General features: G+C 41.3%; 1 protein-coding gene across 2 annotated transcripts in view; it reads left to right on the forward strand.

Moving 5' to 3' along the window:
* akap7 (A kinase (PRKA) anchor protein 7) overlaps positions 1-18,812 on the forward strand; it is a 157,097-nt gene that overhangs the window by 52,272 nt on the left and 86,013 nt on the right. For both annotated transcript variants that reach the window (XM_078212860.1, XM_078212862.1), the window contains exon 6: positions 10,126-10,238. In XM_078212860.1, the coding sequence (XP_078068986.1) occupies positions 10,126-10,238 (113 nt within the window). The remainder of the gene's footprint in view (positions 1-10,125; positions 10,239-18,812) is intronic.

Consider the following 18,812-nt stretch of genomic DNA (forward strand, 5'->3'; position numbering starts at 1 on the left):
ACTGACTTTTAAAGTTAAAATAAAAACCCTTCCCAGACTCCTTTGCTGCCCACTTCTAGTTTTCACTTTAAACTTGAAAAACTGCTGTTAAAGTAAAGGCCAAAAAAATACACACACTAGCTGACTAATTAAATAAATAAACAATTCAATTAATCCAATTAATCTCTTACCAGCACTGCTGCTTTTCAATCACCCCTCTCAGCTTGCTCCAGTGGATCAATGAGGGGGAACCTCCCAGGTAACTGACTTTTAAAGTTAAAATAAAAACCCTTCCCAGACTCCTTTGCTGCCCACTTCTAGTTTTCACTTTAAACTTGAAAAACTGCTGTTAAAGTAAAGGCCAGAAAAATACACACACTAGCTGACTAATTAAATAAATAAACAATTCAATTAATCCAATTAATCTCTTACCAGCACTGCTGCTTTTCAATCACCCCTCTCAGCTTGCTCCAGTGGATCAATGAGGGGGAACCTCCCAGGTAACTGACTTTTAAAGTTAAAATAAAAACCCTTCCCAGACTCCTTTGCTGCCCACTTCTAGTTTTCACTTTAAACTTGAAAAACTGCTGTTAAAGTAAAGGCCAAAAAAATACACACACTAGCTGACTAATTAAATAAATAAACAATTCAATTAATCCAATTAATCTCTTACCAGCACTGCTGCTTTTCAATCACCCCTCTCAGCTTGCTCCAGTGGATCAATGAGGGGGAACCTCCCAGGTAACTGACTTTTAAAGTTAAAATAAAAACCCTTCCCAGACTCCTTTGCTGCCCACTTCTAGTTTTCACTTTAAACTTGAAAAACTGCTGTTAAAGTAAAGGCCAGAAAAATACACACACTAGCTGACTAATTAAATAAATAAACAATTCAATTAATCCAATTAATCTCTTACCAGCACTGCTGCTTTTCAATCACCCCTCTCAGCTTGCTCCAGTGGATCAATGAGGGGGAACCTCCCAGGTAACTGTCTTTTAAAGTTAAAATAAAAACCCTTCCCAGACTCCTTTGCTGCCCACTTCTAGTTTTCACTTTAAACTTGAAAAACTGCTGTTAAAGTAAAGGCCAGAAAAATACACACACTAGCTGACTAATTAAATAAATAAACAATTCAATTAATCCAATTAATCTCTTACCAGCACTGCTGCTTTTCAATCACCCCTCTCAGCTTGCTCCAGTGGATCAATGAGGGGGAACCTCCCAGGTAACTGACTTTTAAAGTTAAAATAAAAACCCTTCCCAGACTCCTTTGCTGCCCACTTCTAGTTTTCACTTTAAACTTGAAAAACTGCTGTTAAAGTAAAGGCCAGAAAAATACACACACTAGCTGACTAATTAAATAAATAAACAATTCAATTAATCCAATTAATCTCTTACCAGCACTGCTGCTTTTCAATCACCCCTCTCAGCTTGCTCCAGTGGATCAATGAGGGGGAACCTCCCAGGTAACTGACTTTTAAAGTTAAAATAAAAACCCTTCCCAGACTCCTTTGCTGCCCACTTCTAGTTTTCACTTTAAACTTGAAAAACTGCTGTTAAAGTAAAGGCCAGAAAAATACACACACTAGCTGACTAATTAAATAAATAAACAATTCAATTAATCCAATTAATCTCTTACCAGCACTGCTGCTTTTCAATCACCCCTCTCAGCTTGCTCCAGTGGATCAATGAGGGGGAACCTCCCAGGTAACTGACTTTTAAAGTTAAAATAAAAACCCTTCCCAGACTCCTTTGCTGCCCACTTCTAGTTTTCACTTTAAACTTGAAAAACTGCTGTTAAAGTAAAGGCCAGAAAAATACACACACTAGCTGACTAATTAAATAAATAAACAATTCAATTAATCCAATTAATCTCTTACCAGCACTGCTGCTTTTCAATCACCCCTCTCAGCTTGCTCCAGTGGATCAATGAGGGGGAACCTCCCAGGTAACTGACTTTTAAAGTTAAAATAAAAACCCTTCCCAGACTCCTTTGCTGCCCACTTCTAGTTTTCACTTTAAACTTGAAAAACTGCTGTTAAAGTAAAGGCCAGAAAAATACACACACTAGCTGACTAATTAAATAAATAAACAATTCAATTAATCCAATTAATCTCTTACCAGCACTGCTGCTTTTCAATCACCCCTCTCAGCTTGCTCCAGTGGATCAATGAGGGGGAACCTCCCAGGTAACTGACTTTTAAAGTTAAAATAAAAACCCTTCCCAGACTCCTTTGCTGCCCACTTCTAGTTTTCACTTTAAACTTGAAAAACTGCTGTTAAAGTAAAGGCCAGAAAAATACACACACTAGCTGACTAATTAAATAAATAAACAATTCAATTAATCCAATTAATCTCTTACCAGCACTGCTGCTTTTCAATCACCCCTCTCAGCTTGCTCCAGTGGATCAATGAGGGGGAACCTCCCAGGTAACTGACTTTTAAAGTTAAAATAAAAACCCTTCCCAGACTCCTTTGCTGCCCACTTCTAGTTTTCACTTTAAACTTGAAAAACTGCTGTTAAAGTAAAGGCCAAAAAAATACACACACTAGCTGACTAATTAAATAAATAAACAATTCAATTAATCCAATTAATCTCTTACCAGCACTGCTGCTTTTCAATCACCCCTCTCAGCTTGCTCCAGTGGATCAATGAGGGGGAACCTCCCAGGTAACTGACTTTTAAAGTTAAAATAAAAACCCTTCCCAGACTCCTTTGCTGCCCACTTCTAGTTTTCACTTTAAACTTGAAAAACTGCTGTTAAAGTAAAGGCCAGAAAAATACACACACTAGCTGACTAATTAAATAAATAAACAATTCAATTAATCCAATTAATCTCTTACCAGCACTGCTGCTTTTCAATCACCCCTCTCAGCTTGCTCCAGTGGATCAATGAGGGGGAACCTCCCAGGTAACTGACTTTTAAAGTTAAAATAAAAACCCTTCCCAGACTCCTTTGCTGCCCACTTCTAGTTTTCACTTTAAACTTGAAAAACTGCTGTTAAAGTAAAGGCCAGAAAAATACACACACTAGCTGACTAATTAAATAAATAAACAATTCAATTAATCCAATTAATCTCTTACCAGCACTGCTGCTTTTCAATCACCCCTCTCAGCTTGCTCCAGTGGATCAATGAGGGGGAACCTCCCAGGTAACTGACTTTTAAAGTTAAAATAAAAACCCTTCCCAGACTCCTTTGCTGCCCACTTCTAGTTTTCACTTTAAACTTGAAAAACTGCTGTTAAAGTAAAGGCCAAAAAAATACACACACTAGCTGACTAATTAAATAAATAAACAATTCAATTAATCCAATTAATCTCTTACCAGCACTGCTGCTTTTCAATCACCCCTCTCAGCTTGCTCCAGTGGATCAATGAGGGGGAACCTCCCAGGTAACTGACTTTTAAAGTTAAAGAAGGTGGAAGAGAGAATGTCCGTGATGCGTGGGGACCTTAAATTATACTGGCTGCTCTGCTGAGGCAGCGGGAAGTGTAGACAGTGTCAATGGATGGAAGGCTGGTTTGAGTGATGGACTGGGCTTCATTCATGACTCTTTGTAGTCTATTGAGGTCTTAGACAGAGCAGGAGCCATACCAAGCTGTGATACAACAGGAAAGAATGCTTTCTATAGTGCATCTGTAGAAGTTGGTGAGAGTTGTAGCTGACATGCTAAATTTCCTGAGTCTCTTGAGAAAGTAGAGACGTTGGGCTTTCTTAACTATAGTATCCGCAAGGAGGGATTAGAACAGGTTGTTGGTGATCTGGACACCTAAAAACATGAAGCTCGCGACCATTTCTAGTTCGTCCCCATTGATGTAGACAGTGGCATGCTCTCCACTCCGCTTCCTGAAGTCGATGACAATCTCCTTCATTTTGTTGACATTGAGGGAGAGATTATTGTCGCCGCACTATTTTACCAGATTCTCTGTCGCAGAGCATCTTCTATTTTCATCTGGCCCTGGTGAGTTATCCACCTTCAAAGGTGTCATTCCCTCCACTACTACTTCTGTGATTTTGCTTGTTGTACCAAATATTTCACACTGCCCCTCTTTAACTTGAAAGACTTACCTGGATAGTCACATGAGCAGCCTGGGAATGGAGGGATACAAATGATTGGTCTAGTTGGACCAAGGAGCGGCATAGGCTTGGAGGGCCGAAGGGCCTGTTTCCTGTGCTGTACTGTTCTTTGTCTGCATCATCCCATTAGTTAGTGAGAATCCTCATCTTCTGCATCAAAGTGGAAAATGTATCATCCATATTTGATGGGTTATTCGTCATCCATATTTGATGGGATTTCCTTAGTTATTCTCTTACTGTACTGGTAAAACATCTTTGGATTTTCTCTGGTTTTATCTGCCAATATTTTGTTCATATCTTCTCCTTGCTTTCCGAATTGCATTTTTTACTTCACCCCTTTACTTTTTCTGTAGTCCTCTAGGTTTTCTACAGAATTAAGCTTTTAGTGACAGTCAAAAGCTATCTTTTTCTGCTTTAACTCACCATGTATGATTTTAGATAACCCAGGGAGCTCCAGTTTGGCAGTATCATCCTTTTTCTTTGTGAGGACATATCTACGCTGCGCCTGTAGAATCTCGCTTTTGAATGTCTCCTTGTTCAACACCTTTTTGCCTTCAAGGAGCTGTATCCCGTCCACCTTCGCCAGTTCACCTTGTGGCTTTGTAAAATTTGCCTTTCCTCAGTTTAGAACTTTTACTCCTATTCTACCTTTATCCTTTGTCATAATTATGCTGCACCTAACTGTGTCATGGTCACTGTCTCCAAAGTTGTCTCCCGCTGCTACTTCATCCACTTGCTCAACTTTGTTACCTGAAACTAAATCTAGAATTATGCCCTCACGTGGACTTGTTACATGCTGGCTTAAAAAGCAATTATGAATACATTTCAAGAATGTTGTGCCCTCTGAGCCGTTCACATTGTTCATATCATATTCCGATCAACTTGGTTTGGCACTTCCCGCCTGCATTTGCTAGAACTCAATGATGTTTCTTATTCGTTTGCGGGAATGCTGGGGAATGCTGTTACATTTGCAGGAATGCTGTTAATTTCTGGTTTATCAGCATATAAATTCATACAATTGATGAAACAAATTATGCACGGTGTGGGGGGTGGGGGTCTAAAAGATTCTCTCGGTCTCCACTCACCCATATCCACTTTGTGGATAATTCTTATGAAGTGTTATTTCTCCTTTGTCTCCCTGTTTGTCAGGTGGTCGAGCCTGTTCTTCATCGTGCACACCCATATGTTATTTCACACGTTATAAATCACTTTTTAACATTTCACACAGATGCCCCAATTCCTTCTTTAACCCTCTGTTGGAATTTCACATTTGTAAGTCATCTGTCTGTTGGACCTTTGTGACTTTTTCTCCCCAAATTTTCTATTCCAGCATTGTTCCTTCAGCTACAAATCACTTTCTCATGCTTGGAGTCATAGAGGTTTACAGCATGGAAACAGGCTCTTTGATCCAACTTGTCCATGTCGCCTTTTTTTTTTAAACCCCTAAACTAATCCCAATTGCCCGCATTTGGCCCATATCCCTCGATACCCGTCTTACCCATATAACTATCTAAATGCTTTTTAAAAGACAAAATTGTACCCGCCTCCACTACTATCTCTGGCATCTTGTTCCAGACACTCACCACCCTCTGTGTGAAAAAATTGCCCCTCTGGACACTTTTGTATCTCTCCCCCCTCAGTTTAAACCTATGCCCTCTAGTTTTAAACTCCCCTACCTTTGGGAAAAGATATTGACTATCTAACTGATCTGTGCCCCTCATTATTTTATAGATGGAAATCTCTCTGCTTTTGGCACAAATCCTTGTTCTATATTTGTCAAACGGTTTTCAGATCCAGAGGGATTGTATTATGTATTCTGCTAAATGGATTCATCATCTGGGATTTTACTGTCTTTCAAAGGAGGCATCATTTGATCATTTTTCCTGACTTTCAGATAATCTTCTCAAAAGCTCAAAGTGGGTCTCTGGCTCAACATCTTTGCTGATCCCCCTCTGCGCAGTCGCATTGTCTCAATGGCCAGATTATTAAATTCAGTTAGAATATCATAGAGTCTTTACAGTGCATTTGGCCCATCGAGTCTGCACCAACTCTCCAACAGAGCATCCCACCCAGAACCTTATGTTTTTATTCTGCTAATCCCCCTAACCTGCACATCTTTGGACTGTGGGAGGAAACTGGAGCACTCAGAGGAGAAACCCATGCAAAGACGGGAAGAACGTGCAAACTCCACATACAGTCACCCAAGGTCAGAATTGGACCTGGGTCCCTGGCGTCATGAGGCAGCAGTGCTAACCACTGTGCCGCCCAGTTCTCTTTTAAAAATTCATAAGCAGAAACACTAATTTCTCCAAGAAAAAACTGTCACCTTATTCATCTCATCTAGAGCGGCACAATGGCACAGTGGTTAGCACTGCTGCCTCACAGCGCCAGGGACCCAGGTTCGATTCCCGCCTTGGGTCACTGTCTGTGCGGAGTCTGCACGTTCACCTCGTGTCTGTGTGGGTGTCCTCCGGGTGCTCCGGTTTCCTTCCACAGTCCGAAAGACAATTAGGTGCATTGGCCATGCTAAATTCCCCCTCTGTGTACCTGAACAAGTGCTAGAGTATGGCGACTAGGGGATCTTCACAGTAACTTCATAGAAATCATAGAAACCCTACAGCACAGAACTACTTCCTTGCAGTGTAAGCCTATTTGTGACACTAATAAACAAACTTTTACTTTATACATAGAATGTATGCTCGATTTTGTGACCTTAATTGAAACCTGACTTAGGGGTGATCACACCTGCCTCCTAAATGAAGTCTCTGCACCTGTCTACTCCTTCTGTGCCACTTGACCATTGCAGTGGAGGTGCGGTTTTCTCACCAATCACACTTTGGTCGCTCTCCTGACAGTTTCTCCTCCTTTGAGCATCTCATCTTGTTCCACCCTGCACCTTTCATCCCTGTTCAGTACCACCACCAAGTACCACAACAATCTCAGCATCCTTTATTCCTCTAATGCTGGCCCACTGAGAATTGCTAATTTTAATCATTCAACCATTGACACTCAGGACTTCCAGCTGGCAAAGCTTTAAACTATGGAATATTTCTACCTCTCTGCAATACTTTCCTTTTTTAAGATGCTTCTTAAAACCTATTTATTCAACCTACCATTTGGCCATCCGTCCCAGTATTACCTTATGAGGCTCAGTGTCACATTATTCTTTATATTGCTGCTGTGAAGTGCCGTGGGATGTTTTATTAGGTTAAAGGCTGGACATAAAGTCCAAGTTGTTAAGGGCCCTTGAGGTGCAATGGTTATATATTCCCAACATGTAAGGGGAATTTCTCGAGGCCTCCCACTGGGGGGTCTTGTATTCAGTCGATCTCAGCAAACACAAAGACTTGCGAAAGACAGTATGCAGTTAAAGACGTCCTTTATTTGACCAAGGCATTGAGAGAGAGATAGCCAGAGGATTCCAACTTCTCTCTGACCTTACATCTCATGGGTACAACAGAGAAACTTTTCTGAAGATTTGATACTCCCGCCAACCTGTCATCCAAGCTGGATGGTTCAATTACATTTAATTTACTTTATTTACTTTGGCCAATAGCATTCTACCTTCCAGCAGAATTAGGAGTTCATTGGTTAACTGAACCCAGACGTTTTTCCGTCCCCCGTTGCCTAGCAACCTTACCTACCTAAATCCGGTAGGTTCAAGGGTCACCCCTAACACCTATAGTCTTGAGAACTGGAAGGGAGTCATCTTCTCTGCTCTGCCTTCTGTCCCTTTATCAGTGGAGTTTGAATTGCAACTATGTATTACAGCTAGAAGCTGAATGCTTCTATTCTTAGCTTAGTTAGCTTAACTTCTGTAGTAGGGAAAATGCTTGAATCTATCATCAAGGAAGAAATAGCGAGACATCTGGGTATAAATTGTCCTGTTGGAAAGACGCAGCATGGGTCGATGAAGGGCAGGTCGTGTTTGACTAATTTGGTGGAATTCTTTGAGAACATTACATGCACAGTGGACAATGGGGAACCTGTGGATGTGGTGTATCTGGATTTTCAGAAGGCATTTGACAAGGTGCCGCACCAAAGACTGCTGCATAAGATAAAGGTGCAGTGTTATGGGTAATGTATTAGCATGGATAGAGGATTGGTTAACTAACAGGAAGCAAAGAGTGGGGGTAAATGGGTGTTTTTCTGGTTGGCGATCAGTGACTAAGGGATAATGTTGGGACCGCAATTGTTTACGATTTATATAGATGATTTGGAGTTGGGGACCAAGTGTAGTGTGTCAGAATTCGCAGATGACACTAAGATGAGTGGCAGAGCAAAGTGTGCAGAGGACGCTGAAAGCCTGCAAAGGGATATAGATAGTCTAAGTGAGTGGGCAAGGATCTGGCAGATGGAGTACAAATGTTGGTAAATGTGAGGTTATCCATTTTGGTAGGAATAATAGCAAAGCGGACTATTATTTAAATGATAAAAAATTGCAGCATGCTGCTGTGCAGAGGGACCTGGGTGTCCTTGTGCATGAATCACAAAAAGTTGGTTTGCAGGTGCAGCAGGTAATTAAGAAGGCAAATGGAATGTTGTCCTTCATTGCTAGAGGAATGGAGTTTAAAAACAGCAAGGTTATGTTGCAGCTGTATAAAATGCTGGTGAGGCCACACCTGGAGTACTGTGTACGGTTTTGGTCTCCTTACTTGAGAAAGGATATATTGGCACTGGAGGGGGTGCAGAGGAGATTCACTAGGTTGATTCCAGAGTTGAGAGGGTTGGCTTATGAAGAGAGACGGAGTAGACTGGGGTTGTACTCATTCGAATTCAGAAGAATGAGGGGAGATCTCATAGAAACATATAAGATTATGAAGGGAATAGATAAGATAGAAGCATGGAGATTGTTTCCACTGGCGGTGAAACTAGAACTAGGAGGCATGGCCTCAAAATAAGAGGAAGCAGATTTAGGACTGAGTTGAGGAGGAACTTCTTCACACAAAGGGTTGTGAATCTGTGGAATTCCCTGCCCAGTGAAGCAGTCGAGGCTACCTTATTGAATGTTTTTAAGGCAAGGATCGATAAATGTTTGAACAGTAAAGGAATTAAGGGTTATGGTGAGTGAGCAGGTAAGTGGAGCTGAGTCCACGAAAAGATCAGCCATGATCTTATTGAATGGGAGAGCAGGCTCGAGGGGCCAGATGGCCTACTCGTGTTGCTGGTTCTTATGTTCTTATTCATTTCAATAATCTTGGTTGCCTGTAGTTGCTTGGCCTGCCCCTGATAATAGGGTGTACGCTCTATGCTTAATTATTCCAAAAGAATGTGGTCTGTCTAATTAAACATTTCCCATTATGCTAAGGGGTAAATTGTCTGTTGGTCAAAGCTCACAAGAAAATACCAAAATACAGTTTAAATCTATAATACTTGTTCAAAAATGATTACATATGTGCTTATACAGACAGTATCTTTGTATGATATATAAGTGAGGCACACTGATACCTTTATATATAAGGCACACTGTGGTCCCTATTTTAAACTAATCTGCTTGTTTTAATAGTCTCAAAAGCAGTGATTTGTGTATCCCCTGCTGCACAACACCTCTTGCATTCTTGTGCTAAGCTATTTTGTTTAATTTATATTTCTAATTAATCTAGTAGAAACCTGTTTCTGAAACAAAAGTGATGTATATTTTGGGCAAGATACTTGGTGTTATTGAGGAATGAGTTATTTCCAGCAAAACCTATTTGTTTTATAAGACGATACGTTTATTGGCAAATGGTCAAATGAGTTGTTTAAAATGGTTTTAGTACATGAAATGGAATGAGACAAATGCTGGTCACTGCCTTATCAAGAGCATCTCTGCAGATGGGAAATCGGATTTGTATTGAATAGCTTGTGGAAAAATATGGCAATAATTAAAAATGTATGGGCCTGCAGAATGTAATGCATATTCCACTTAATTTAATACGGTATTATTTTGCCGAGTAATTGATATGATGCTTCCTGAAGCTATTGATTGTTTCTGTACTTTGACAGACAGCAAACCGTAGCACATTAGGAGACACATTATATGACCGTTTTGTTCAGAGTTAGCTAAATCTCAATTTCGTTATCCCACAGAGACTGTGAAGACAAGATTCCAAGCAAATGGTATTTTGACTGGAGACAGCAAAGCTTTTAAACCTCACCTGACCTTTATGAAACTATCAAGGGCACCAAAACTACGTCACCAGGTCAGATCGCATTTCCAATCAATGATAAGCAGGTATATAAGTAGAGCCAATATCAGAAACAGTCAACTGGAGTTACTCAGCTTTGGATGCTGCTGCTGTACAGATAAGTTAAAGAGCGCTGCCCTTAAGAGAAGTATATTGCTGCGTAATAACCTTTTCTTTGTCACACAAGGAGGTATGTCCTTTTATTTCTGTGTTTTACAAAAATGGGAGTGAAGCAGAGACGGGTGAAACAGAGGTGTTGCTGAAGGTGGAGACTTGTGTTGCTCTATGTTCATCTTTAGATTGTAGTGAATTGATTGACATCGCAGTGATAATTTTTATTATCACTGCGATGGGATAATTTTTATTATCACCGTAAGGGATGTCAGCAATGTAGATTTTTGTTCAGAAAAGTTTTTGCGCACCCTCAATATTTCCAGGCCAGAATGGTGCCTTATTTTCAGCTCCAGAGGAATATTTCTTTGTGAAACTTTTCTCACCCAATTCTCCAGCTCTGTCTGACCAGTCTGAGTAACTGGCAATTTGTGCTAATGCAGTGGGAGCTGAGTTCTGGTTGTGTGCATTTCTTTTCACAGAGAACCATTATAGCATAAAAACAGAGGGGATTTTCATCGCCGTCAACCAAACAGTAAACTAATCCAACCTCTAACCCACTGCACTGTCCAATTCCGAAATTCGAAATCTTAATTCTTTTATGTTGTGTGTTTAAATTTGAGCCTACTCTCTAAAATGGAACAAGCATTTCTAACATAGCACTACAAACCCTGAAAACCCTCTTTATGTGGGAACTGTTGGCAGAGTGCAGTAGCTAAACAGGGAGAAGTGAGTTATTCTGATGATTGCACTGCGTGAGATGGTGTTAATAGAGTTTCACACTTATTCTATGAAAAGCATGCCTGCATGCACAAAGTGTGATCTGTCCTAGCTTCTGCAATGCTGTGCTGTTTTCAGTGAAACAAAGATGGAGTAAAGGTATATAAAATATAAGCAAATGTGGGTGCAGTACATGTATGGCTAACATTAAGAACCAACTGATAGTGTATTTCTGGAAATTTATGTATCGTCCAATTCCTTTTGAATTAGGTGTCTTGTTGCAGATTAGCACGATTGTGGAAAAAATGTAGAAACATAGAAAATAGGAGCAGGAATCAGCCATTCTGCCCTTTTAGCCTGCTTTGCCATTCATTGTGATCATGGCTGATTTTGTTTCTGTAATGAGGTCTTGTAAATCCAAGAATAATTTTATGAAAAGCATTTTATTACAGGTATTTCCACCTCCCTAACATTGTCTGTCTTCACCCTTCTCTGAGCTCAACTGTGGAAACCCTCATTCATGCTTTTGTTGACGAGATTCATCCTGACCAGTGTATTCCTGGCTGGTCTCCCATATTCTGCTTTCCATAAACTAGAAGTCATCCAAAACTCTTCTGCTGGAGGCCTTGTAGCAAGTCGCCTGTCACCCCTGCACTCGTGGAGCTACATTCGCTCTCAGTCGAGTAATTGATTTTAAGATTCTCATCCTTGTTTTCCTCCCTGGCTCTCTCTCTCTCCTCTGCAATCTCCTGTCGCCCCCTCTGAGAGATCTGCGCTCCTCTAATTCTGGCCTTTTTAGCATCCTCAATTTTAATTGCTGCACCACTGGTGGCTTTGCCTTCAACTGCCTGAGCCCAAAGCTTTGAAATATCCTCCTGAACCTCTCCACCTCTCTACCTGCTTTCCTCCTTTGGGACACTGCTTAAAACCTAGCTATTTGACTCAGCTTTTGGTTATCTGGCCTAATATCTCGTTTTGTGGCTCAGTGTCAGATTTTGTTTAAAATACTCCTCTGAAACATTGTGGGATGTCTTATTACATTAAATGAGTTATATAAATGTAATTTGTTGTTGCACTAACCCTCACTCTTCTCTTATCTAATCATCATTCTCTACAGCCCATTCAAGTACTATAGAAAATTTTACACTGATGTGTTCACTTAATTCTTCCTTCAACCTGTTCATTGAGTGACTTCTCATCCTCGGCCATTTCAGCCTGCCTCTCAATTCTCTCCTCTGAATTCACTGCGCTCTTATCCTCCCTAATCCTCATCCTTCATCTAAATTCCCCATCCTATTTTTACATCCAACCACTTGACTTTTTTATCTCGTGGCATCTCCACTCCCATTTTAGGAATCACAGATAAGGCCATCTCTGATCACCTGTTGTATTGCTTTCCATCCACATGCCTTTCCCCTTCCCTCTCCTACTTCTTTCTGTAGCCGCTACAGGCAAAATCCCCCCCATTCATTTACAATTTCAAAACACCAACTGTCCTGCCTTTAGCCCCCCATTCATCACAACATTTCTGCAGCTTCCAATCTGCTCAAACGCACCCTCGCTATCACTTTTGATGCCATAGTCTCCATTGAAAGCAATTCTCTCGCTTGCTCTCTCTCTCTCTGGGCTCTCCTGCTGTTATGGTCCTCAACTCAATCCCGTCAAGTCCAAGCGGGGCAGACTTAAATGTTTATGACATACAACTGATTTAGCAATTCACTAACAGATCTGATTGGACCCCATTTGATTTGATTTATTATTGTCACATGTTAGTATACAGTGAAAAGTATTGTTTCTTGGTATACAGACAAAGCATACCATACATAGGGAAGGAGAGAATACAGAATGTAGTGTTACAGTCATAGCTAGGGAGTAGAGAAAGACCAACTTAATGTAAGGTAGGTCCATTCAAAACTGATGGCAGCAGGGAAGAAGCTGTTCTTGAGTCGATTGGTATATGTCCTCAGACTTTTGTAGCATATTCACCAAGGGAAGAAGGTGGAAGAGAGTATGTCTGGGGTCCATGGGGTCCTTGATTATGCTGGCTGCTTTGCCGAGGCAGCAGGAAGTGTCGCAGATGGTAGGCTGGTTTGAGTGATGGACTGGACTTTGTTCACGACCTTTTGCAGTTTGGATGGTAGGCTGGTTTGAGTGATGGACTGGACTTTGTTCACGACCTTTTGCAGTTTATGCGGTCTTGGACAGAGCAGGAGTCATATCAAGCTGTGACACAACCAGAAAGAATGCTTTTTATGGTGCATCTGTAAAAGTTGATGAGAGTTGTAGTGGACATGCCAAATTTCCTTAGTCTTCTGAGAAAGTAGAGGCATTGGTGGGACCAGGACAGGTTGTTGGTGACCTGGAAGCCTAAAGTCTTAAAGCTCTTGACCCTTTCTACTTCGTCCGCATAGATTTAGGCAGCGGCATGTCCTCCACAACGCTTCCTGAAGTCGGTGACTATCTCCTTCATTTTGTTGACATTGAAGAAGAGATTATTGTCATCGCACCAGTTCACCAGATTCTTTATTTCTTTCCTGTACTCTGTCTCATCATTGTTTGAGATTTGACCCACTATGGTGGTGTCATCAGCAAACTTGAAAATCGAGTTGGAGGGGAATTTGGCTCCACAGTTATGGGTGTAGAAGAAATATAGTAAGGGGCTGAGGACACAGCCTTGTGGATCTAGTCACAGGGGGAGGAGCCGAGTCCCAGGCCACGGAATTTGGAGATGAGTTTCATAGGAATAATGGTGTTAAAGGCTGAGCTGTAGTCTATGAGTAGGAGTCTGACATGGGTGTCTTTGTTATCTAGGTGTTCCAGGGTTGAATGTAGGGCCGGGGAGATGGCGTCTGCTGGGGACCTGTTGCGGCGATAGGTGAACTGTAGTGGATCCAGGCAATCTAGGAGGCCGGAATTGATTTGTGCCATGACTAACCTTTCGAAGCACTTCATAATGATAGATGCCAGAACCACCGGACGTTAGACATTAAGGCACGCTGTCTGGCTTTTCTTTGGTACCGGGATGATGGTATAGCTCCTGATTATTGGAATATCCTGTCTTCAAAAACGGCTCACAACTCCAGAATCTTCCTGCAATGCTAATATAAGCCTCTGCTTCTTTACTATATGCAAACTGTCTTTTTGAACCCACCTCCCTTTTCTCCTCCACCGTCACCTCCAACAACGTGTATGAGGACCTCGTACTTTCGGTGACAAAGAGTGATGCCATGCAATCAGCTGCATCTAGCACTTGCCTCTGTTCACCAGGTCACCAGCCAAACTTCTCTGAAGTTTGCCCTTCCCTGGCTCTTTAGTTTTACTTTTTCTTGCCCCCACCCCTCCGCCCCTCTCTCTCTCTCTCACATGTACTCCCCTGGCTCACCTTGTCCATTAGACTCATCACCTGCTCACTAAACCCTATACCCAACAAACTGCAGACCAGACAACTTTCTTTGCTGGCTCCAATGGGAACAGATGTTGTTCATGGTTCTCTTGCCACTTACTGCTCCATTCTCTTTCAAATCTACTGTTGTCATTGCCTCTCCTAACCCCAACAACCTTGCAAACATCTATCACATCTTCAACCTTCCTTTCCGCTCCAAAGACCTTGAATGTATTGTCTCCTTCTCTGAAACACCCATGTTTTAATCTCTTGACTCAGCTTTTCCACCTCTGCTGCTGCACCAAAACCGTTCTAATCGAAGTCACAAATAACATCGCCTTTGATTGTGACAAAGGTAACCCATCTCTTCTCATTCTTTTCGCCCCTCTGCAGCCTTTGACGGAGTTGACCACATCATCCTCCTCCAACACCTGTCCAGTTGGGTGGAGCTGTTCTCATCTGGTCCCATTCCTTTCTCTCCAGTTGTAGCCAAAAAATCAATTGCAATGACTTCTCTTCCTGCTCCCATACGGTTATCTCTGGTCTGTCCTTGGCCCCTTCTTATTTATTATCTTAAAGTTAAAAGTAAAGTTTATTTATTTGTCACAAGTAAGGCTTACATTGCAATGAAGTTACTGTGAAATTCCCCTAGTCACCACACTCCAGCGCCTGTTTGGGAGGAAACCGGGAGCACCCGGAGGAAACCCACGCAGGCATGGCCAGAATGTGCAAACTCAAACAGACAGTGACCGAAACCGGGAATCGAACCCGGGTCCCTGGCACTGTGAAGCAGCAGTGCTAACCACTGTGCCACCGTGCCACTGCTCCTTGGTGACATTATTTGAACACACAGCACCAGTTTTCCCATGTTCAGCGATGACACTTAGTTCTACCTCAGCATCAATTCTCTTGACTCCCCCACTGTCTCTAAATTATCAGCCCATCTATCTGCCATGCAGGAATGAATGGGGCAGACATTTCCTCCAATTAAATATTGGGCAAATTGAAAGTCTCCATGACAAAATCTGTCCCCTAGATACCAACTCCATTCCTCTCTCTGGTAACAGTCTGAGGCTGAACCAGACCATGGTATAGTATTTGATCCAAAGGGGAACCCCTGACCACATGTCCCCACCATCTTTAAAATTGCGTAATAGCACCTGACTCTGCCCCCTTCCTCAGCTTATCTGCTCATCCATGCTGTATTACCTATTTATTTAACTATTCCAACAGACCCCTGGCTGGCCTCCCAAGTCCTCCCTACCTCTGACTGAGCTTTTGTTATCAGGTCTAATATCTTCTTATGTGGCTCAGTGTCAAAGTTTGCTGTGTGACGCTCCTGTGAAGTGCCTTGGGACATTTTATTGTGTGAAAGGTGCTATATATGGAAGCTAATGTTGAAATCTAGACACGTTTGCCTCTCATTGAACTCCAGGTGGAAACAACAATTTCATCTCTTCAGTCAGTCAGCCAGCTTATTTTTCCTTAGACTGCTCAAATGTGTTTATTCATCCTTAGCTAACTCAGTTTTCGAGCATGCACTGATTTGTACAGTATCGCTGTAGAAACATAGCATAAATGGAAATGGTCATGACAGACACATTGCATCAAGTATAATGTTGCTGCCTGTATTTGAACAATCCATATCACTGCTAATTTATATAATTACAAGAAGTCAGTGTGAGAATATTTCATTGACCTCTGGCTTTTAATCATCATTACCTTAGCCCTGCCAAGTTTCATTACCAGCTCAAGGAGAGGAAATGGCAAACATACTACACTGGTTTGGGTATATTATATGGGCAATTACATATCATGAGTGTAAAGTCATTGATCCAAAATTGACCAGGCCATGATATTGCAGCTAGCATCCAGTTGCATTGTACCAAGTCAAAAAAGCACAGTCTATGAAAATCATCTGAAGACAAAATAAATGAGGAGGACTTGAAAAATACTTGGGTAGAAACGGTGTCAAGGAAATGCACATCCTCTGAATGTCTGCATACCTAATAGAAAAGCAAATAGAATGTTATCATTTATTGCGAGGGGAAGTGAATACAAAAGTAGGGAGGTTTCAGTTGTACAGGCCACTGATGAGACCACATTTGGAGTACTGTGTACAGTGTTGGTCACTTCATTTAAGGAAAGATGTAAATGCATTGGAAGCAGTTCAGAGAAGGTTAACCAGACTAATGCCTGGAATGGGTGGGTTGTCTTATGAGGAAACGTGTAAAATCCTGAGGGGTCTTGATAGAGCAGAAGTGGAGAGGATGTTTCCTTTTTGTGGGAGAATCTAGAATTAGGGGTCACTGTTTAAAAGTGAGAGGTTGCCCATTTAAGACAGAGATGAGGTTTTTTTTTCACTGAGGGTTGAGAGTCTTTGGAACTCTATTCCTCAAAGGTTGTGGAATCAGAGTCTTTGAATATTTTTAAGGCTGGGGTGCATACATTCTTGTGATGGGTTATCAAGGGTATGAGGGATGCAGATCTGTGGTTGTGATCAAATCAACTATGATCTCATTAAATGGCGGAGCAGGCTCGAGGGACTCAATAGCTTACTCCTGCACCTTGTTCATATGTAATATTAGACCTATAGGTCAAAACTCTACAGATTGTCGAAACAGAGTTTGTATTTTCAGCAAGTAGCACTTTGAAAAGCAATTGTATGGAAGTTTGTCGATCCGTCTGAGGAATTGATCTTATAATTACTGTCAGCAATACAAGAAGCAAGTATCATGAAGGCTGAGTTCAAATCTAGAAATACAGTGAGATGCACAAAGCATCTGTTTTATTTTGCACCACAAAGCATCATCCTTCTGGTCATTAATACAGATATTTTAATTTGACTATTAATCTCATTCGCTTATTCATTTATGCGCTGGAAGCATTCAATTGTGCTGGAATATTAAACTCAAGTCGAGCATCATGTTACATTATGGTTCATATACTTGGAATAAGGTTAGCTGCTTCTTGTAGTTGGCTTGACAGCAGTTACCAGATTTCCTAAGCCACATGTTGTCAGTTCTTAAATAAAACAGAAAACCTGGTGTCAAGTATTGTTAAAGATTTGGAGTACATATCTTTCAATTTGTAATGCAAGTAACTCGCAACTCAAAAGCCATGTTCCTTGGTTAAGCATAGCTTTAATGTGTTACCACTCTTGAACAACGTTATGCATATAACTCACAAATAAGCTGTTCAAGTTTGTGTAGTGACTGTAACTGTAAAGTATATAGCAATTATTTCACAGAGAGAAACTTTCTGTACAGTCTTTACTTGGCTCAATGGTCAAGCTCCTGCCTCAGAGTCGTAGAATTGGGGCTTTGCATTCCACACCAGAGAATTGAGGGCCAAGTGTTCTACTTGGGGTCTCCTGCATTATCAAAGTGGTGCCATCTTTAGGATGGTGATAGGATCCCAGTTGCTGTTAAAACTGGACTGTAAGATCCCAGGATTGAACCCTGGCTCAAAAGACAATGTGGAGGAACAGAGCCACAGGGCTACCATTAACTTCCAACAACAAAAGAAATCTATTAAACATGAAAAGTTTGACTATAATACAATACTCCTTCACTCCCAGTTCACAAATGTACACAGATTTCGTGGATAACACTGATTACAAAATATTTTATGCTGTAATGTTCTCAGTAGACATACAGCCCCTTTAAACCCATAGATTGACTGTGATCAGACAACTCCCACTCTGAAATCAGGTGGCAACTCTATCAACCTTCTGTGGGTTTCTCCTCAAATTTTCCCCCAGATGATTGTCACACGAGTGTTTCCAAGGCCTACTCTCAAGAAGTCACACTTCAAAATCTTGTTTCAAACAATGCTTTCCATCAGCTATTATCATTAAGAATTTACCTGTCGGTCTTCCAACTACCCTTTCAATCAAGGCTTCCTCTCCTTTGTTTTAGCAAGGAATCACTTCCAGGTTTTCCAACTGTCCTTTCAGAAGTCCTTTATATTGAATTGCAACATGCATCCAAAATTCTACACACACTCAGACACTCAGTCCTCAACAGAATATTATTGCTTCAAATATTGGAAATAAGGACACCGGACCTTATTGCTTCAGATATGTGGCTTGTCTGTTGCTAACCCCATCAGCTCTTGTCTGACTTTAACTAACAGTAGCCTGTTCCAAAAGCAGTTCCTCTTTGTTTCTTTTTACTTCAATATCCCTAAAGCTTCTTTTTCATTCCCTGGTCTCTAGAACTAATTGTCCTATAGTTCCTCTGGAGCTTGCTTTCGTGCACATTAGTCCATTGTATGGTCTTCCTACTGCTAGCAAAACTGAAAGCTGTTCACACTATCGCTTCCTAGTCCCAACTGCTATGAATTCAGCTAAAACTACAGTCCAAAAACCTTCC

The sequence above is a fragment of the Mustelus asterias genome, chromosome 5 (genome assembly GCF_964213995.1).
Source record: "Mustelus asterias chromosome 5, sMusAst1.hap1.1, whole genome shotgun sequence".
Classification (NCBI taxonomy): domain Eukaryota; kingdom Metazoa; phylum Chordata; class Chondrichthyes; order Carcharhiniformes; family Triakidae; genus Mustelus; species Mustelus asterias.